Raw genomic sequence first — 22,169 nt, 5'->3', positions numbered from 1 at the left:
AAACCAGAAGGTCACTGGTTTGATTCCCAGTCAGGACACATCTCTGGGTTGTGAGTCAGGCCCCCAGTTGGGGACATGTAAGAGGCAACTGATCAATGTTTCTCTCTCATATATTGATGTGTCTGTCCCTCTTTTTCTTCCTCTGCTCCTCTCTCTCTAAAAAAGGTAAAAAATAAATACAATCTATAAAAACACACTTAAAAAAACAAACCCTGCCATCCAAAGTCATTGATATTCCACTGGACTCAACCACTTTTACTGCTGACCTGTACTGAGGCATCATTCCCCCAAATGGCCAGGAGATGGCAGCAGAGACCCACACTTGGAACACATAGAACTACTGGCTTGGCGGAAACGTTAGTTCACTTTGCCATCAGGTGCAAGGACAGGCATACTTTTCATTTTCCCTAGCAACATGACTGAGCAACGACTGGACAACAGAGTGACCACTTTGTTCCACTACAGGTGCCTTCTGCAGTCTCCCAGAGAATGGAAATTTCTCTCCATTAAGACAAGTTTGGAAAGACTGAACTCAGTGGCCTTGCACCTTCTGTGTCTTCTGCTGACAAGGTCTGAACGCTTTCCCACAGGCAAAAGTTACTCTGATGGGAGTAACTTTCAGTTACTCTGATGGGAGTAACCCACTGGGTTTCTGCAAGGAGCTCCCACTGCAGAACACCCTCGGAAATCCACCACATACACAACATCACCTCCTTTGGATGAAGACCACCCTTTGCAGGGGCTGCTGGTGGTGGTTCCTTTCTTTCCCTCAACTCTCCCATTCCACATTATTCTACCATATCAACAGTTCATCCCCCCTCATATTCGTCTTGGAAGCAGAATGTTTTCCTTAGGTTTCAGTGCAGAGCCACTTTTGGAAATGCAGTCAAAAGGAGTCCCCAAGCATCACACTTAACTGCTGTGGAACCCACCATGAATGTAATTAACACCACTGTGCTGGTGCAAATAATTCCTGATACTCAATTTCAATCCTTTGAGTATATAGCCTGTCTCCTGCAGGCCATAAAGTGGTCTGTCCTCAATGAACATCTCCCCTCCATGGCTCTCCACTGCACCTGGTCGACTGACTTGTGCGCCAACTGTACACAAGAAATCTCCAGCAAGAAAGAAACTTCACAATCCACTTCTGACATGTTCCATCACTTACAGCAACATCTCCATACATACACACCACAAACCTTTTGTTGCCTTGCAGTTGCGCCTGTACCTTTCTTGAAGTGACAAAGCCAAAGGGGCTGAAAATGTTGCTTATGTTCATGCATCTTCAGTGGGAAAAGGGCCACACACACATTCACCACTTGTGATGAGGTTTTTTCACTTTCAAAAACTTTAAGACACAAGAAGTAAGATAAGAGGGTCAACAAGCTCTTGCTAGCAGTATTACTGTCTAGAGCTGTGCTGAAGCTCTTCCTAAACCCTGGCAACTACATCTCTCAGGAATACATGAGACGACAATCCTCAGTAATTTCCCAGGCTTCCTTTTCCTAACAGCCAGTTTAAAGTCAACGTGCCAAATGCAAAATGTTCGCTCTCTTCATTACCGCCTCTGAAACTACATAGAAGTTCCATATCAGCAAGCTAAATTAGTACATTGCTACATATTCCATTGAGATAGTCATTCAGTTTTGAGAATAGTTGCTTCATTTAGATTATTAAATCTTACTTAAGTAAATGATTACAGACATGTACTCCCCATATCCACCTATGAATATCTGTTTGCTTACGTGGTGGAGAAACAATCCTTCCTCTAACCTCCAGAGTCTTTGGGCTGGTCTAATAATGCAACAGCTTCAAAACAGATTACCAAATGGAAACAACTAAATTTGAGAAGTGCATAGGCATGGGAACTCACTCACATGAGTCAGGAACCCAACATGCAGAACAGCATCAAACATAGAATGGAAACGTGCACACACAAAATTTACTGAGGCCATGATGGTGTGAGGTGCCAGGGGGCTTCAAAGTGACCTTGCAAAAGGATAGGAGCAGATGCTACGAAAAGGGTGCTGTTCCCAAGATGCCCACAAGGTGGCGACAGAAAAGAGCATCTCCTGCTGGCCTTAACTCAGATGCTATTCCGAAGATGCACACTAGATGGTGGTGTGGAAAAGGGTCCCACCCCCAGAGACCAGGGGTCCTGCCAAGTCAGCCATGGGTCTTCTGACTGCTGAGACAAGTAATATTACCTAAGAGAGGATGGAGCCTCATGGGATGAGCTCTGGGTCCTCACCAGAGACTATAAGAGGTCATGTCAAGTCACCTCTGGGTCTTATAAGCAAAGGGAGGGGCCTCACCTGAGACCTGTGGGTCCAAGGGTCCTGTGACCTCAAGCCTGGGCCACCTGAGTGTGGAGAGGACCACATGAGAGACAGGAGTGTCCTGTTACTGCACACCTGTGTCCTATGAGGGTTGAGAAATGTCCCTCTCTGTGAAATGTAAGTGTCCTGACCCTCCACCTTTAAGCCTGGTGACTGTGGGGAGGGGTCAGACTTGAGACAGTAGGGAGTCTTGTCACTTCAGCTGTGGGTCCTGGGAGCCTGAACACAGCCCACCCCCAGGAGTATAGGGCTCTGCCACACCCACCCTGTGATCGCGAGGTGCACAGAGGCTCTGGGTCCATGACCTCGGGGAACATCCCTGCCTGTGAGTGTGATGGGTCCAGTCCCATCGCCTGTGCCCTGTGGGTGCGGCAACAGGGGCTTCTCATAGAACGTTGTGGGTCTTGTCACTTCAGCCCTGGGTCCGGGAGTTGCAGGAAGAAGCCCCTTGAGAGGAAACTGTGGTTTCGCATCAGCACTGAGTGTTGAGCAGGAGGAGAGGCCCCACCCGGGAGGACACCTGGTCTTCTGACATCAGCCAGGGTCCCAGAGAATGTGTGGAGGTCCAACATGGAAAGGTCTGGGGTGCTGTCTCATCACCTTGGGGTCTTATGAATGTGAGATAGGCCCCTCACTGAGAAAGTAGGGGGCCCTGCCATCTGAACTCTGGGTCCTGGGAGTGTGGGAAGGGGCCTCTCACTGCGAGGAGTGGGGACCTGTCACAGTGAAGAGGGACCCGACCCGGGAAAGACAGGCGTCCTGCCTGACAGCTGAGTCCTGTGGACATGGGAAGGGCTCCCCCTGACACAGTAGGGAGCCCGTCACACTGGCTCTGTCCCCTGTGTGTCTGGAAAACTGTCCCACCAAGGAGAAAAGCAGTTCCCCTCACCTCGGCTCTGGGGCCCCTGAGTGTGGGGAAGAGTGCGTCCTGGAGAGCGCAGGGTGTCCTGTCACATCAGCTCTGGGTGCTGCAGCGCTGGGGTCGGGTCACACTGGAGACAGGAGAGGGCACAAGAAGGCAGCCAACACTGTGGTCCCAATTATTCAGCAATGCAAGTCACAGACCAACACCAACCCCGAGGACTTCCGGAGGCAGTAACTCCTGGCAAGAAAGGTCCCAACTCCAGCAACGGGGTTGGAGGGGAGCTACTATCCTCTGACACCTTCTGCCTGTTTCCTCCAGTCCATGTGCCACCCGCCTAGTTTTGTTGCAACAACAAAGTTCACTTTCATCTTTAGGGAGAACTGCTCACAGTGGCTACAGCAAAGAAGACCCTCTCTGTCAACCACTTCACTTACGGGACCGGAACTGTCCCCAAACTCTACCTCGGCCCTTTCCCCCAGCGGAGCACACAGTGAGAACCAGACTCCCACTGGGGAGGCATCTCCTCGGACAGGGACGTTTGTCTCAGCAGGGGCATTTCTGATACATAAACGCCGACTCTCTACTGGCACCCAAACAAGCCGAATGTCTGGGGAGAAAAACGCGCGTGAGGCCACCCGTGTGCGCAGGTCCCCTGCTCAGGGATCCAAGCTTCCGCGTCCCCACGTGGAGTCCAACGACCCTCCCCCAGTTCACGCACCGTGGAAGAAAGGAGAAGACCTTCACCCCTTCGCCACGCTCCCCGGACACCGATTCTCCCGGGTTTTCGTCTTTCACAACCAGGAAAGAGAGGGGGGAGCCAGGCGGCCTTGGAGAGCGCATCCACGTGAACGAACCCTCAGCCGGCTCCGTCTCTGGAAGCCCGGGACCCAAGCTGCGCCCCGCCCGCCCGACAAAGGCTTCGGGCCGGGCGCCCAGCGCTGTTCTTCGCGGTGCGGCCGCTCCCCTGCGCTCTTCCTTCCCGCCCACGGGGGAGAGGACCCCCTAAACCTGTACTAGTGCGAAGCCCACTGTCCGGTTTCCCGCCCCATCGCCCTTCTCCCAAACCTTCCTTCGGTCTCTCAGGGTCTCCGGCACCTCCGCCCACGCGCAGGTCCCCGTCCCCAAACCTCGGTCCTCTCAGTCGCACCCGAATTCTGCGCGGGCCCTGCCCCGTCCCGTCCCCAATGTAACCGGTTCCAACCTCCCCCGGGCGGCTCCTGTCCAGCCCCCTTAGTCCCCGCCGCTTCCCAGCAGGGTCCAGTCCTCCTAGTCCTTCCAGCGTCTGGAAAGACGCTCCCTCCCTTCCCTTCTCACCCCGGCTCCGCCCCGCCCCAACCCGATCGCAGCAGAGCCAGCACCTTCGCGACCCCAACACCCTCCCCGACCCCGCTGTCCCTCCCAGGGCAGCGTCCTGGTCACTCCTCCTCTCAAAGTTTTCAAAGTTCTGGGACCCGCATCACCCGCGCCCCCCTCCGCTCTCCTTCCCGAGACCTCCGCCCCCGCAGGATCCCGCCCACGCCCCTCCGGCCACGTGGGATCCTCCGCCCAGCACGTCCCGTTCCTGCGGCCTCTGGGAGGGAAGAGAGGGGACGGGCAGGCGGAGGGGGGACGGGCCGGGTCTGAGAAGGGCTCCGGGACCCACGGACCAGCGTTCACTCGGTAAGTTCCTGTGAAAACGCATTTGCTGGTGTCAGACCCGGGGACAGGCATCTCGTGCGTAATACAGGACACACACTGGTGAGAGAGACACACGTGCCTTCGTGGAGCTCACTGTCCGGGCATGTGGCCCAGTGGAAACGTCTAGACTCCTCGGGGACCTGCCCAAGCGCAGCAGGCGGAAGGGACCGCACACCTGGGGAGACTGAGTCACGGTGGTGAAGCGCTGCAGGCGCGCGAGGATGACAGGTTTCTTGTCATTGCTCACACGTCACTCCTTAATAACTGTCCTGTCCGGTCACTAACAGTAAATACTGTTGCTTTGTACATTCCAAAGTTCACCAACTACAATCTCCCTTATCGAAAACGCGCACATTTGCCATATCCTGAGTTCCTCAGATAACCTAGAGGGGGCGCCGTTTCACTTACAAAACACTTCTGCTTTCTACAAGACCAGGGGTCCAAACCCTGAACTCACTTAAAAATCAGCATCCTGCTCCTATTTTATTTCGTCATTAATGAACACCAACAAAATTTTTGTAACTCTTCACATTAACTCATTTCTTCATATATTCTTTCAAACAGTCTACTTTTATATAACTAAATACAATTTTATTATTGTACTATAGCTTATTTACCTCGATGAATCATGAAAGGCAATGTAATGATTACAAATAATAAAATGTATTACTGTGAGAGGGAATAACACAGAGCAATAAAGACACTTGAACAACTGAAAAGTAATATCGTATTCTTTGATTAAAAACATAAGGATGTCAGTTCCCCAAAGTTGCTTATAAATTGACTGTGATACAGTTTAAAACAGCAGCATTTTAAAACTAAAACAAACTCATTTTCAGTACACTCGTTAAAATGAGGAATGAAGTCCCTGGCTCGCATAGCTCAGTGGATTGAGCACAGGCCTGCGAACCAGGGGGTCGCGGTTCTATTCCCAATTGGGGCACATGCCTGGGTTGCAGGCCAGTTCCCTGCAGGGGACGCAAAAAAGGCAACCATGCATTGATGTTTCTCTCCCTCTCTCCTTCCCCTCTAAAGGTAAATAAATAAATAAATAAATCTTTTTTAAAAATGAGGAATGAAAAGAGATTTCTGGAAAAGCAAATTAATAAATACAACCTAGCCCAATCAAACATAACTATGTATTGTGTTATAAATCTACATTAATCTAAACAGTGGGGTAATGGCCTTTGAATAGACAAATTAATGGGACAGAATACAAAATCCAATAATAAATGCAAAGTCAGATGGAAATTTTCTATGACAAAGATCTCTCCTTAGATCTGTGGGAAAATATTTGTAATATAATAGAGGGTATTGGAACAACTGAATAGGAAAAATACTGGGCCCCCCTACATTACATCCTCTGCCCAAATCAACTTATTGATTGATTTTAATAGCCACTCATAACTAATATGAAACACTGAGAGCTATCTGAACTATGCAAAAAGATCTAAAGTGAAAGAATGCGGAAAATGTAGGGAACTGTTTCGAGTGGCGTGGAAATGTAGCTCAGCACTCACGTGGCAAACCAGTGGGGAGCATGTGGCATGCAGGACCACGCCCACAGAGAGGTTTTCCCTTGCAGAGTCAGGCCTGCATTGTACCCAGACTACTATGAGACTTACTGTTGCTAAAACTCCCTCATCCTGAATTTAGACAGGAAGGGCTTACTGCGACTTCCTAAAATCTGAGCTAAACTTCCCAAGTATGGAGTGTGACTGGCTCAACCACTTTTTTTCCCTTGGTCTGCAACATCCTTCTCTTTGAAGTAATTAGCAGCATTCTTTCCTTTGTTATCTGTAAAAGGTAGTCCCCTGCAAGTGAATCTGTGTATAGTAAATGAGGACTACCCTCCATGTAGTATACCCAGGAAAACAATAAAAGCTTGTCCAGTCACAGGCTTCTGCCCCTCTTGCCCTCTCTCTGTCGGAGAGTGGCCATGCTATCCCTTTTTCTCCACAGGACTTTGGTTTTCCATGTGTATTTGTTCACTAGCAGCCACACCACACACAGATGCTGCCAGCCAGGATCCATACATTAACTATGCACACCAGGAAAATATGCTGTATGAACATTAACCAAATGAAAATTATATAATGACATAGTAGACTTGAAGACAAAAAACCAATACTACACACAAACAGGAGTACTTCATATCAGAAAGTTCAATGTACCAGTTCCAAATTTTTATTCACTTTATAACAATAAACTCAAAATTATATGCATGGAAAAATACACAAATTAACAACTATAATAGGAGATTTAACCAACCTCTATCATTCAGGTTCTGTTTCAGAACCAATAAAGCCCACAAAAATAGTAAAAATATTTTAAAAATAACATGAGAAGCAAATGGCATTCAATGTGCATAAGTACTTCACTACACCCCAGAACTGCAAATCACAGATGCTTTCCAAGCACCCTGGGAATTTTTTTTTAATTTACCATATAGTGATATAAAGCAAGTTCCAGCAAATGGCACATAAAACACATTTATTGAATCCTTTGTCCTCATCTGGAAACCAGTCACAAGGTAACTGGACAGTCCATACCTTGAGATATTGTAAAATACAATTCTAAACACCATTGCCATGAACAGTCATTGACATTCTACCAGAATCAGCCATTTTTCTTGTTGACCAGCACTAAGGTGTTATTCCCAAAATAGACAAGAGATGGCAGCACAGAACCGAGCTTGGAGGGGGTTTTTTGTTTTGGGTTTTTTGTTTTGTTTTGTTTTGTTTTTTTGCATTGATTATATTCTACTCTGGAGCAAGTTTCAAAAAATATATCAAGGGATTGAAATTATATAAAGTATGTTTCTTGCTCTCATTGCAGCTTATCTAGCAATCAGTAGTAAAAGATAACTAGAAAGTCCTTATGTTTAAAAATTACAAAATACACTTCTAAATAACCCACAAATTAAATTAAAGTTGCAGTTAAAACATAATTTAAATGGAATGATAATAAAAATTGTACATAAAAAAATGCTCTGGGAAAAGATACTGATAAATTCACATATTAGGGAGAAAGCCTGAAAACTCACAAATTTTATATCATATTACAAACCTGAAATAATAAATGAAATCCAGAGAAAGTGGAAGGATGGAAAGATGCAACTAGTGATATCTAGAAGGGTATATCTTTTTTTATTAAATGATTTTTTATTGTTATTCTATTACAGTTTCCAAATTTTTCCCCTTTACCCTCCTCTGCCCATCCCCCACCTTGTTTAGAAGCATATGCACTTAATATAGTAACAGCTATTACCTATTTGGGTAGGATTTTCAATTATATTTATTTTTCTATATAATTTAAGTAAGCAACAACAGCAAAAAGGCCGTCTCAGGGCTTAAACAGTATGGAAACACACGGCATAATTTGAAAATAATAATAATAGTCTGGTCTGTTGAGGTGACAACACCAGAGGCCTTTCTTTGCCAGCCCAGCCTTTTTCAATTTTCACTTCTTCATATGCAAATACAGCCCAGCAAAGAGGAAATGAAGGTCTAGACCAGAAGTCATGTAGATGAGCAGAGAAGCCCTAAGCAGCTCAGCAGGAGAGGGAGTCTGCCCCAGGGCTGCCTCACTCCAGGGCCTCCTCACAGCCCTGATGCTACATAACTAAGAAGTAGCACTATTGAGTTGATACACAATGTGCTGCTTCATAATTTACCGGTGACAATACTAAGCTTCTTAACAACCATTCTGTACTCGTGGCCATTCTATATTAAAACTGAGATATTTGCCCTGAAGTTTCCTTGTTCAACACACCCCAACCTTGGAATACCTCTTAACATTGACTTGGAGCCAATGACTATAAATTTATAGACATGTACAGGGACCCCACACACAAACCCAGAGACCCCAAAGCCACACCCAAAGAGAACCCAGATCTGGTACCCATAGCCAAATAGATTCAAACCCAGGACACAGACCTCAGAGACAGGACCCAGATCCATAACCAAGACTCCACGGCCAGACCCCAGAGTTGGAGCTGGACAAGGAACCCTAGTTGCCAGACGCCAGACACAGAAGCTGAACCACACTAGTCGGGGTTTGTAATATTCTTAATTCATTTCTGTAAATGACCTTGAGTATTAAATTCATTGAATTTAATATAGGCCACTACTTGAATATTAAATTCATTGTTTTTGTAATAAATGGTTTGCATCTCTCAAACAAACAGTAACTGTGTGACAGTGTATTTTGCACTGTCGAAATGTTCCTGCTGGAATAGACTTTTGGGTGCAAATTGGACATTTTGGGTGGTCAAGGTGCTATTCAGATAAAGAAGGCAGCATGGGCCACTGGATGTAATGAAGATGTTCAGAATTTTTGCTGAGTCATTTTTAAATGCACACATATATAACCAACTACTTCTCATCCATTCTTTTATCTACAAAAAATAATTATACATAGGTTTAAGTAAAGTAGAAAACAAATGACAAAATACTACAAATGACATGAAGGAAAAGCAAGTTTTCCCCTCCATGTTGCCTGGGCCCTGATCCCGGTGAATAGTCCCTGTGTCTCTTCCCAGCATGACCTCTGCCTGGGTTGTTGTTGTTTTTTTTAAGATTTTATTTATTTATTTTTAGAGAGAGGGGAAGGGAGGGAGAAAGAGAGGGAGAGAAACATCAATGTGGGGTTGCCTCCCACTCGTCCACCACTGGGAACCTGGCCCACAACCCAGGCATGCGCCCCAACTGGGAATCGAACCAGCAACCTCTTGGTTTGCAGGCCTGCGCTCAATCCACTGAGCTACACCAACCAGGGCTGGGTTTTTTTTAAAGACAGTTTGTTTTGCAGGATGCTTTTCTCACATGACAACATTACGTAGAAACTATTCTCTGTTAAAATCCATTAGAAGCACCTTACTAGGTTTCATTTCTTTAATGAAATACCAAGTATCCTCACCCATTTTCAACATTCTATAATACTTCACAGTGTGATCAAACCATAATTTAACAAATTCTCTTCTACTGAAAACTTTTTAAAACTATATCTGTCATTATATAAGTGTTGGATACAATATTTTAAACATACTTCCTTTCATACACATGGAAGCATAACTGGGGGGAATTTTTTATGCTTTTCTTTTAATTTCATTTATTATTTGAAAAAGAGAGAGTTGTTCCACTTATATATCCATTCATCAGTTGCTTCTTTTTTTAAGATTTTATTTATTTATCTTTAGAGGGGAAGGAAAGGAGAGAAGGAGAGAAATATCAATGTATGGTTGCTTCTCATGAGTCCCCTGCCGGGAACTGGCCTGCAACCCAAGCATGTGCCCTGACTGGGAATCGAACCACGATCGTGTGGTTCACAGGCCCGCGCTCAATCCACCAAGCTACACCAGCCAGGGCTCATCGGGTGCTTCTTGAATGTGCCCTGACTGGAGAATGAACTGACCACCTTGGCATATAGGCAGGACACTCTAACCAACTGAGCTACCAGGCCAGGGCTACTAGGGGAAATTTTTGAAAAGTGGAATCTCTGCATCAGAAGGTATGAGGATGTTATTTCTGGATGACTATCCTCAAATTGATCACCATAGAGTCTGCACCAAAGGACCCTTCCCCTAGTCATTCAGAGCAAGGACAATGCACCTGCTTGCTCATCAGCCTCAGAGATCTCAGGAGTCCTCTGGACCCCCATAGGGGCCACCAAACTATGTTGACCTTAAAAATATAGCAGTCAGTTAATTTAACAACAGATAAGGGGTTCATTCAGAAATAGTAAAAACAAATGCAACTTAGGGCAAGCAAGCTGTAGCAAAAGTCATAGGCAAGCTCTACAAGTAAAGGAGAGGAACATTATTTTTTAGGGAAAAAAAGAAGAAGTTGGGAGGGGTCATTTCAAATGAAAGTGCAGTGCAGAAAATCCTCAGTTCTGGGTGACGATGGTTTCTCTCTGGCTGAGTTGCTGGGGAGTCAAGTTTATCCTGGGAGCACATGGTGCCATCTATATATTGGGGCCTGCAACAGACAATTTTTCCTGTAATTGATCCTGGGTGGTGCTATGTGACAGAACACCCACTGAGCCCCAGTTCCACATTAGTGAGGTTTCCCTTCATATAGTTTCACAGTAATAATTACAGTTAGCTGGCTCATTTCCAGTCCATGGGAATCAAGTTATATTTATGTGCTCAGCCGAGGTATGAACCAAAAACACTCTTCCCACTTTTTATCCCATGAAAGCCAGTGGCAGCGAAAAACAGATCCTGCTCTGTGGACTCCTACCCTACACAAATTTAATGTGTTATTTTAATGCAAAATATTTGTACATTTTCCCAGTAAATTTATTTAGTTTTGTATGGTTTTATCTTGTCTTCTTACTCCTGAAATGTTTTTATACCAGAGTTAAACATACATATTACTTATAACGCCACTTCTTTGAGATGTGAAATTCTCCTGGTGTGTTTTCCAGTACTCATTATGTCATTTGTTGTATTTAAATATTTGAGCCCTCTGGGACTTATTATGTGTCCATGACTTGCGTGGTCAGAATTTACTGACTTAAGTTTCCACGGAATGCAACGCAGTCATGACCACAGTTTCGCACAGTCTCACTGTCTATGCAGCGTTTGCTGAAAGTGGATTTGATAAGGGAGGGCACAGATGGGCCTAGAGGAAAGTTGGGGATCCCGACTACTTTCTGGTGTAACAAAGACACTTTGTCAGGAGGGCCACGTCCACCCTAAGGTCCCAGCAGCTTGGGGCTCCCAGCTCCTGCGGGGCGGGTCCCTCACCATCCCCAGGCAAATGAGGCACGGCAATTGCCAAACCGGTCCTCGCTGCAGGCTGTGCGGCAAGCGCTAGGGGGACCCAGAATAGCCAATCCCGGTGGGGAGAGACGGGTCTTCCGTCAGCCAATCCGAAACCCAGGGGGCTCCACCTCCTGCCCCGCCCTTTCAGCTTCCTCTGACCGCTCATTGGTGGACAGGGCCCTGGGATCACAGCACTGATTGGCGGGTTGCTCCCACATGGCTATCCACGTATGAATTCGCTCCCGGCGCCCTCAGTCTTTCCGAGGGCGGGAAGCCCAGGAGCTCGGAGAAGATGCTCCATTGAAGTGGGCGGCGCTGCAAGGACCCCGGGAACTGACCGGTAAGCGGGGAGCCTTGCCACGTGGAACCCTTAGCCCGAGACCTTCAAAGTCCAGCCTGAGAGACCCCGGATGCCCTCATCCTGAGGGGCCCCGAATCCCTTCAGCATCGAGGGGCCCACGTGCGCCAACCCGGAGGACCCCCACGCTTAGACCCCAAACAGCCCGAAACCCCAGTTCCCCTCAGCTCGGGGCACCCCAACCTGCAGCTCGCCCGGAAAGACCAAGTCTCCCCAAACTCAGAGACGCTAAATGCCGTCGTCCTGGAAACGAACTCCGTGTGGGGACCCGGAAGCCCCTCGATGAGAGGCCCCGAGTCTCCTCCGCCGCCGGGGTCTGACCCTCCCCTCCCCCCAGGCCTCAGCGTCCTCAGCCCGGAAGCCGCGGGATCGAGTCCTCAGGGACCCCGAGCCTGTCGGCCCGAGAGACGGCGGTCGGCCGGGGACCGCGCCTGCGTCCCGTGCGGGCCTCTCCGGATCCCCGGGTGCGCCTCCGCGCCCTTCCCGGGACAAGCGCGTTTCCTGGCGCCCCCACAGGCCCGTCGGGACGATGGGGCCCCTCAGAAGCTGTCGGGCAGCGCGGCCCCGCCCTAGGCAGCCCCGCCCCCTCCTCGGTCCCCTCCCAGGGCTCCCTGCCGACGGGGAGAAAGGCCGTTCGGGAACGTGAAGAGGGACTCCGCGGCCCAGGGAGCGAGTGCGCAGGCGCTGGGCCCAGGGGCCTGGGGAACCCGCCGGGCTGCCGGGCTGGCCCCGGCTCGGGCGGCTCCCTCCGCCTGCAGCTCCGTCCTGCGTGGCCACAGATCTGAGGGAATTCGCTCCCTCGCCTTAGAGCAGGGCTGGTACTGACGGTGCAGCAGCGCTCACGGCACTCGTACTCCCCCACCTCAATGGAGCCAGTCCCACGGGCTTCCTGCGGCTCGTTCCTCCTCCAGGCTCCGTGCTTTCAGGACAAGGCTTTGTCTCTTTCCGGGTCTCAGGGCCCCACGACCTGTTTTCCCGTGTCCCCACCGCAGGCTTCTGGAGGCTTCCCTGAGGACTCTGATGAAGAATGGACTCCGCGGCAGCGAGGTGAGTACTGTGCACAGTGGGGGGGGCACCAGAGAAAGGAGGCCAGAGGGTTGGTGCCCTTGGCCCAGCGAGGCCAGTTGGAATGAAGAAAACAGGACGGAGAAAGGGTTGTGTTGAAGACTTGAGTTTCTGTGCAGTTACTTTTATTACATTTTTTGCAGGAGAAGCCAAATTATTTTTTAATAAATGTAATAGATGCTTTATGAACATAGGGTGAAGCTTTGATGATACTTTGTCTATTTTATTTTATCATTCTCATGGCCCCAATAGAAGCCTAGGCCTTAATGATACCTCAGAAAACATTTTCCAGTCATCCTGGGATTGTTCTTGGACTACTCTCATTCACAATTCTGTGTCCCTAATGATAATCTTTACATTTTGGAAACATTTACCAAACAAAACACCAATCTCTCATCATGTTTTAGTCAGACCTTCTTGGGTGGCCTTCAGAAGGGAACAGAGTAAACAAGGTGAGTATTTCCCACATCCTGTTGACAAGAAAACTTTCCTCATGGATAGAAAGGCAGGTAAGAGTAGGAAAATGCAGAAAGTGTCCTAGGAACTGCTGCCTTCCTTTCCTGGTCTCTTCAACACATTGTCCTCTCTAAAAGATTTTACTTATCAATTTGTTTAGAGAGAGAGGAAAGGATGGAGAAGGTGAGGGAGAGAAACATGTGTGAGACAAACATGAATAGCTTGCCTCTTGCACACCCCAACTGGGGGGCCTGGTCTGGCTTGTGCCCAGGCATGTGCCCTGACCGGGAATGGAACTGCTGACCTCTCAGTCTGCAGGCCAGTGCTCAATGCACTGAGCCACATCAGCCAGGCCTCATCATCATCCTAACAGTTAATAACTACAACAACAATAGTAACTACCGTTTGTTTCATTCTCACAGTGTTTCCGACTTTAAGAATTCAACGTGAATAAACTCATGTAAACATTACAACAACCTGATGAGGTATGTACTATAACTGTCACCACTTATGAGGAAAGTGAGCTTTCAGAGATACAGAAATGTTTGACTATATGTCTAAGGTTCCAGTATCAGTGGTAGTGCAGTGTAACCCCTAGTTGCTTTTCTAAACCACTTACACACTCATAAAAACTTTCAGAGTTTGACCCTAGCCACCATGACTCTGTCATCCTGCAAAGCAGAAGATCACCGGTTTGATTTCTGGTCAGGGCACATCCTTGGGTTGTGGGCCAGGTTCCTGGTTGGGGTACTTGAGAGAGGCAAGTGACCAGTGTTTCTCACATCAATGTTTCTCTCCCTCTCTTTCTCCTTCCCTTCCTCTCTCCCAAGAAAATAAACCAAATATTTTTTTAAAATTAGAAAAATAGCCCTAGCTGATGTGGCTCAGTGGATTGAGCACGGGCCTGTGAAGCAAAGGGTCACTGGTTCGGTTCCCAGTCAGGGCACATGCCTGGGTTCCGGGCTGTGTCCCCATTGGGGGACACAAGAGAGGCAACCACACATTGATGTTTCTCTCCCACTCTTTCTCCTTCCCTTCCCCTCTCTCTAAAAAATAAATAAATAAAATATTTTTTTAAATTAGAAAAATAAATGCTCATAGTTTTCTGAAGTTTACATTGTCTTACCCATATGTCATTACATCATTCATCTGACTGATGATTTCAACCAAAGTTCTTCTCTGCTATGCTGAAGCGAAAAATGCACTAAGACCTTCTGACTAAGGAAAGTGTACAATGTGTAGGCAGTTTGTACAGTGGATGGTCCCAGATGAAGAAAAATGTAAAATGTCCAGGATCACAGCCTCGCACTTTATAATAAAGAGCATCTCCCACCCCTGAGGAGCTTCAGGTTTCATGATTGAGGAATAACAAATAATAAAATGACTTCAGGACTTTATATAGCTTACATACTCTTCAACAGAAACTCATCCCTCTGGAACTGATTTCAAATCCCCTTTTTTATAGGGTGAAGTAACAGCTTCTTTCTCTGAGTTCTAGTGAGGCCACTCTCATCCTGTTTAGAATCATTTGTTCAGCCTGCCTGCTCTGTGTTGTGAGCTCTTTGAGAGGTTGGTCCATACCTGAGACATGTCAGAGGTCACAGGCCCAGATCAGGGCTCCTGAGGGCCCCCGAATGTTTGCTGAATGAATGATTTCACAATTACAAAATAAATTAGAAGATGATCAATGAATGCTGAAGGTAATTTCTGTGGGATTGAAATATGGAGAGAGCTGAGGGGTAAATTAATAGCACATTCATGTTGTATTACATAATTCACAGAATACTTTATTGGACATTATTTAATTACATATTCACTATAATATTAAAATTGGCATGTTATAGATATGGACACTGAAGACAACTAGCTACTGGTAACAGCCTTATTCAAACAATTGGTGGGAACCAGTTAATCTAAGTACAAATAGTCTTTCCAAGGTATTGAAAATTTTATTTATTGTCTAGATATGTTTCTGCCAACTATTTATTCTCTTCCCAGTGTCCTTCACTCTCAATATTATAGAGACAGTTGAAAGAAAAGCCATAAGGCATGGGTTCTAATCTTGGATTTATTACCCACATTGGCCCTATCCCCTCTAATATTCATACTCCTGAGGTATTTGCAAGGGTTGAAGTTTTAAAGACATGCATGTAAAATATATTATAGGCCTTAAAAAATTAAATACATGTTATCTTTTAATATGTGACTCTTATATTGAAGGCAACATCCACAGTGCCATTAAGCAATGAAGACAGTTTGAAAGAATTGTTAGGAACAGCAAATTTGATGACTGCAAGTGAGTCACAGCCTGCCCAGAAACCAGTGCCCCTCCTGGAGAAGCATGTGCCTTTGGAAAGCACACTAGACAAAAATCGGGTAAGAAAAAAATAATTTGGAAACTTTAGTTCCTCTAAGTCCTGTAGAAGGGCTGCTAAGTATGACCTAGGTACATGGGGCAGACTTTGGATGGGCCTGGATTTAAGCTGAGGCTGAAGTTACCACTGGACCTTTAAAGGGGCAAATCCTATAAATTCTCTGAGCTCCTGCATACTAATGTGTAAAGTAAAGATACTTCACCCATATGTTGTTTGAAAACATTAAATTGAATTTAAAACAGGTGACACATGCAACTTGTCCAATACATCCATCTGTGATAATAGCAACCACACTTTACTGGTGGTGTGTGCCTAGGCCTTTACTCAATGCCTACTACATAATGTGCGCTCAATAAATATTTTATGAATGATTACAGGTTGGCAAATTAAACCTGGTAATGGGAAGATCTAGAAACTAAAATTGAATCAAACATCTGTAGTTAGTATGGGGTATTCATCTTCTGAACCAATAGTTAATGAAGTAAAATACCAGAGTATGCAAAAAGACAGGTGATCGTTTGATGAGAGGAGATTGTCTGTTATATGATAAAATGGGAGCTAACACTCCACACCACACCAGCCTCGTTTACCTGGCCTTCTCTCCAACTTAGAACTCAAGAGAAAGGAAATGGATGTGAAGATGTACAACCTACAAGAAAGAAAGGGCCATGTGTACCAAGAGGTCACCGAGCCCCAGGACGATGACTACCTTTGTAAGTGACCCTCACTAAGTAGTATATTACAATACAATAATTTCATTTAGTCCTTTGGTCCCCACATCGTTCTCTTCCTCTAGTGACCTGGAGTACAGGATTGAGTCTCAGTGATGTGAGTGCCCGACTCCCTCTGAAGCTCTTTGTGTCCAGGAACATGTGCTACACCTTTCCCAATCCCTGTTGTTCTCGCCTCCAGATTGTGAGAAGTGTCAGAACTTCTTCATTGACAGCTGTGCTGTGCATGGGCCCCCTACATTTGTAAAGGACAATACAGTGGACAAGGGGCATCCCCACCGCTCAGCCCTCACCCTGCCCCCTGGGTTGAGAATCGGCCCATCGGACATCCCTGAGGCTGGGGTTGGAGTATGGAATGAAGCAGCTGATTTGCCTGTGGGTCTGCACTTTGGCCCTTATGAAGGACACATCACAGAAGATGAAGAGGCAGCCAAGAGCAGATACTCCTGGCTGGTGAGAACTATTTACCTCTTCCCCTGTCCTCTGGCTTCCCACATTCCTTCTGAGGCCTGGAAGGACCTCACCTCTTATGTGCTAGACATGGAGGGGACAATGTGGTCAGCTCTGTGTACTGACTGGACTTTACATGGACACAGAGCTCCTGTTCAAGGATCAGAGAGTAAGTGGGAACAAAGTGGTGCAGACACAAAGGAGTGGCTCCTCCCTTGTGGGGCTCCTGCTCTGATTGGACAGGTAGACTCAGGTGTGTAGGTGATGAGTAAGAAAAATATCACGTGTCACAACTGGCGCTTGAATCCCCATGCAGGCAGAAAGAGCTTTGATGACAATAGAGTAAAATAATTCTTCTTACTATTACCTCCCCACAAAAAAAAGTAAAAGGTCTTTAACTTCTTTTCTGAAACCCAGATCACCAAAGGGAGAAACTGCTATGCGTATGTGGATGGGAAGGACAGATCCTGGGCCAACTGGATGAGGTGAGGTCAACAGGTCTCTGGGTAACGGAGGGGACACTCATCCCCCACAAGCCCATATATCTGTCCCTCTCATCATGCCTCTCTCAGTGATCTCCCTTAATCCTTGTTTCCCTCTTTTTCTCCATACAATGTTCTTTCATTTCAGGGGACATTTAGAAAAAAGTATAACATATGTCCTCAAAATATAAAGCTCTCTACTGGACACAATGTGGGTGCTGGAAAGGACCTTGAAGAGCCTAGATTCACCAGGGACACTGGATTACGCTTCCATTTATCAAATGAACATTAATTAAGCACTTAACTGTAATCCAGTTTAGGTGAAGGAATACATTACTTGAACAGATCACACAACCCATGTCCTTATGGAGGACTTCTCACAGACAGACAAAACAATTGCTTTTAGAAGCATTTAACTATTATTTCCAAGAAGTGCACAGTGTCAAGATAGTACAAATCAGTGGTGGCCTAAACCTGTGAGGGCAGCAAACCATCCCAGCCTCCTTCTAACTAGAGCTGTGCTCTGAGGCCTGCAGAGGAACGGTCATGGGCCCTTTCCTGAGAGGGGCTGTCTTTGACCAGGGTTCACAGAATGTGAATCAACTACTATTGTTCTGTTTTATTCTAACAACAAAAAGACCTCCAATTTTCTGTGGTAACCTTGGGCAGGCAAGTGAATGGTATCCTACATAAAGTGTAGTGGGGTTGGAGAAAGGCCTCTCACGAGAAAACAGACGTGGGCTGAGTACTGCATAACTAGTGAGCTAATTCAGAAGCAGAGCCCTAGATCAAGCACCAGGTTCTCTGGTGTGAGACAACTTAATTGAGAGCTTGGAGAAGCCAGAGATCACTGGATATTATGGCCAGTCATGGTGGAGGTTAAGTGTAGAACTGGGTTTTAGAAAATGGTGTTAGGCAGGATGAACACTGCCAGCAGGAATTAGAGGTAGGAATTCACATGACACACTGACAGATGCTTTTAGACACTGAACAGAAGGTTCCCGGAGAGCACTGGGGGCACTGGGCAACATCAGAGCCTGAGGGCCTTAAGAATCAGTGGAGGACCTGGACATGGATGTAACAGGTAGTGGGAACTCATCACTGTGATTTTCTTTTCCTTCCTCTCCCTCAATCCCAGGTATGTGAACTGTGCCCGGGATGATGAAGAGCAGAACCTGGTGGTCTTTCAATACCACGGGCAGATTTTCTACCGAACCTGCCGGGTCATCAGACGAGGCTGTGAGCTGCTGGTCTGGTGCGGGGACGAGTATGGCCAGGAACTGGGCAGCAAGTGGGACAGCAAGTGGAAGAGAGAGCTCACAGCTGGGAGAGGTGGGCACCACTGTTCTTCAAAACAGAAAGAAAAGAGAGAATTCTCCATAGAAATATTCATGACCCAACTCTTGAGTAGAATAAAATCCAGTCTAAAGTCAGTAAAGTTTCAAATCACATGCTTCAGAAATTCACAATTTATTCATATGCCTTTGACTCTTAGGCAAAATTTTTGTATTTTGTATTTTCAAAATACTTCATGAGCAAAATATACAACTGCATATAGTACTGAAAGATTGAGGGGCAAAAAAAAAGTTTTCTAGCACTAACCAGCTCTCTCACCAAGGCAGTTTTTCTGACACTTTTATAGCTGTCTCTTCTTAATTTTCCTCCATACTTCTAAATAAAACATTTTTGTTTATAGGCATTCATCATTTTTTAAAGAGTTTGCCCTGCCTGGTTCGACTCAGAGGATTGAGCACTGGCCTGTGAACCAAAGGGTTGCCAGTTGGATTCTCAGTTGGGAGCACATGCCTGGGCTTTGGGCCAGATCCCCAGTAGGGGGCGTGTAAGAGTGAACCACACATTGATATTTCTCTGCCTCTCCCTCCTTCCTTTCCCCCTTTTCTGAAAATAAATACATAATTCAAATCTTTTTAAACAAAATTTTAGTTATTTTTACAGAACGAGGAAAGCAAGGAGGAAAAAAGGCAGTGTACAAGAGAAACAATTGGTTGTCGCTGGCACACACCCAACTGGCCCACAGCCCTAGCATGTGCCCTGACTGGGAATCAAACTTGTAACCTTTCAGTTTTCAGACAATACCCAACCCACCAGTGCATTCGTTCATCATTTCAGTGAATTATGTGAGATCTTACTCTGGCACACAGCATCCTGGGACCTGGAAATACAGATTAACATGAGGATGAGAATCACTGCTCTTGAGGAACTGACGGGTGAAGGAGGGAAACCCAGGCACACGTGCTTGCATGTGCATTATACTACACAGCAATGAATACTTTGGAGAAAACTAATCCAGGACAAGTGCCTAAGGGATCAGTGTGAGGGGAGGTGGTGTGGCAGGTGGTCTGGGAAGGGCTCTCAGGAGATATCATTTACAAAATGACCTGGGGGCAAAGGATCCCAGGCAGAGGGAGCAGCTAGTGCAGGGAAGAAAAGAGGTGCGGCGTTGAATTGGCTGAGGGTCACTCAGGTCTTGTCTCAGCATAGAGGATAAGAACAGAGTTCAGACAGATGCTTAGCAGACCAGAAATGCAGTGTCAATGATCTGAGTTGAGATACGGGGGACTATGTGGAGTGAAAGTGTGCAGTCAGCTGTAGCATGGTGTGTTCTCTGTTCTGATTATGCTCTGTTAATTTTTAGAAAGTAAACTCCAGTGGGGAATCCCCTCAGAGATTACTTCATCTCCAAGGGAGAGCGCGTGGTGGAATAAGCCAGAGAGGAACAGGAGTCAGGCATATACAAAGCGGTTGGAGAAATTTTTTGAAACAGGACTTCTCAGTGTATTTGAAATGGACTAACGCTGAATGAAATGAAGCATAAATATCTGTTGTGAGGACTGAGGAAGGACTTTTTTTTTTAAAGATATTTTTTATTTATTTATTTTAGCAGGGAGAGGGGGAAACATCAATGTGTGGTTCCCTCTCACATGCTCCCTGCTGGGNAGTCAGGCGTATACAAAGCAGTTGGAGAAATTTTTTGAAACAGGACTTCTCAGTGTATTTGAAATGGACTAACGCTGAATGAAATGAAGCATAAATATCTGTTGTGAGGACTGAGGAAGGACTTTTTTTTTTAAAGATATTTTTTATTTATTTATTTTAGCAGGGAGAGGGGGAAACATCAATGTGTGGTTCCCTCTCACATGCTCCCTGCTGGGGACTAGGCCCACAACCCAGGTATGTGCCCTGACTGGGAATCAAACCTGTAACCCCTTGCAGGGCTGGCACTGAAACCACTGAGCCACATGAGCAAGGGCAGGAGGGACATCTTATTTTACTGTTTTGGAAACCAGAGAGAATAATTTCCTAGTTGGGGCCTGTGGTTTTCCTCTTTAACATGATTTAGAAGATACCTACATATGGGAGAGGTCACTGCAAGTTTGATCCACACAGGGAGTAAAATGGCCTCTCATGCTCCCAAAAGTCCCGAGTCTGGGCAATATTAGAAAAGACCCTTGATGTGGGCTTTCTGGATTTCTGAAGAAGAGGCACTGCACAAAAATGAAAAGGAAAATAGACGGTGAATGGACACTTTGTGGGAGACAGAGCTTGTATTGTCACCACAGTAAGAATGGCTCGTGGCGCAGGTCTTACTGGGAGCCTAATCGTAGGGCCCAGTTGCTCATCAACATCTCCCTGACCAAACCTTTCTCTTTCAGCAGAACCAAAGCCAGAGGTGCACCCATGTCCCTCCTGCTCTCTGGCCTTCTCCACTCAGAAATTCCTCAGCCAACACGTGAAATTCAGTCATCCCTCTCAGATTCTCCAGGGAACATCTGCAAGAAAACACCTCCAAGCAGAGGAACCCTGTCCAGAGGATCAGAATCAGCAGCAGCAACATACTAGTACGCACACCTGGAATGATAAAGCTGAAGGTCAAGAGGTCAAAGAAAGGTCCAAACCTTTGCTTAAAAGGATCAGTCAGAGGAGAATCTCAAGATCCTTTTTCCAACCTTCCAAAGAAGGAATGAGTAGCTCTAGTGAGTATGAGAGAATGATGGAGGAAGAGCCAGCCCCATGGAGGCCAGGAAGAGAGTCCAGAGGGTGCAGGCAAGTTCTTTGTGAAAGTAGAAATGTCAAGAATTGTAACAATCGAGCATGGAGGGTGTTCGCAAGGCTTCAATGATGGGTCACATCTCATCAGAGGCCAAAGGACACACTCAGGGGAGAAGCCCTATGTCTGCAGGGAGTGCGGGCGAGGCTTTGTACATCAGTCAGTTCTTACTGCACACCAGAGGACACATTCGGGAGAGAAGCCCTTTGTGTGCAGTGAGTGCTGGCGAGCCTTTACACAGCAGTCACATCTCCTCAGACATCAGGGGACACACTCAGGGGAGAAGCCCCACATGTGCAGGGAATGTGGGCAAGGCTTTACCTGGAAGTCAGTTCTCATCACACACCAGAGGATACACTCAGGGGAGAAGCCCTATGTCTGCAGGGAGTGTGGACGAGGCTTTATACAGAAGTCACATCTCATCACACACCAGAGGACACACTCAGGAGAGAAGCCCTATGTTTGCAGGGAGTGTGGGCGAGGCTTTACACAGCAGTCACATCTCATCACACACCAGAAGACACACTCAG

General features: G+C 46.5%; 1 protein-coding gene and 1 long non-coding RNA gene across 4 annotated transcripts in view; one reads left to right on the top strand and one right to left on the bottom strand.

Annotated features, from left to right (window-relative positions):
* Positions 1 to 22,169, bottom strand: part of LOC118974895 (uncharacterized) — a 121,089-nt gene that overhangs the window by 30,981 nt on the left and 67,939 nt on the right. The gene's annotated exons all lie outside the window — the stretch shown is intronic.
* LOC118974894 (histone-lysine N-methyltransferase PRDM9-like) lies at positions 15,451 to 22,095 on the top strand. 3 transcript variants are annotated; one of them, XM_037028464.1, is made up of 7 exons: positions 15,451 to 15,908; positions 16,519 to 16,620; positions 16,820 to 17,091; positions 17,506 to 17,573; positions 18,709 to 18,902; positions 21,245 to 21,719; positions 22,056 to 22,095. In XM_037028464.1, the coding sequence occupies exons 2-6, from the start codon at positions 16,536 to 16,538 to the stop codon at positions 21,709 to 21,711; spliced, it is 1,086 nt and encodes a 361-aa protein (XP_036884359.1). In that variant the 5' UTR covers positions 15,451 to 15,908; positions 16,519 to 16,535; the 3' UTR covers positions 21,712 to 21,719; positions 22,056 to 22,095. The 3 variants fall into 3 exon arrangements, with proteins under 3 accessions (XP_036884359.1, XP_036884357.1, XP_036884360.1); XM_037028462.1 differs by lacking the exon at positions 22,056 to 22,095 and having other exon boundaries at positions 21,245 to 22,026; XM_037028465.1 differs by lacking the exon at positions 22,056 to 22,095 and having other exon boundaries at positions 15,452 to 15,908; positions 21,248 to 22,026.

Source organism: Sturnira hondurensis, unplaced genomic scaffold, assembly GCF_014824575.4.
Source record: "Sturnira hondurensis isolate 20B ecotype Veracruz unplaced genomic scaffold, ASM1482457v3 Scaffold0019958, whole genome shotgun sequence".
In the NCBI taxonomy this organism is placed as follows: Eukaryota; Metazoa; Chordata; class Mammalia; order Chiroptera; family Phyllostomidae; genus Sturnira; species Sturnira hondurensis.
Note: the sequence above shows the minus strand (reverse complement) of the source record. Positions and strands in the feature narration are given on the sequence as shown.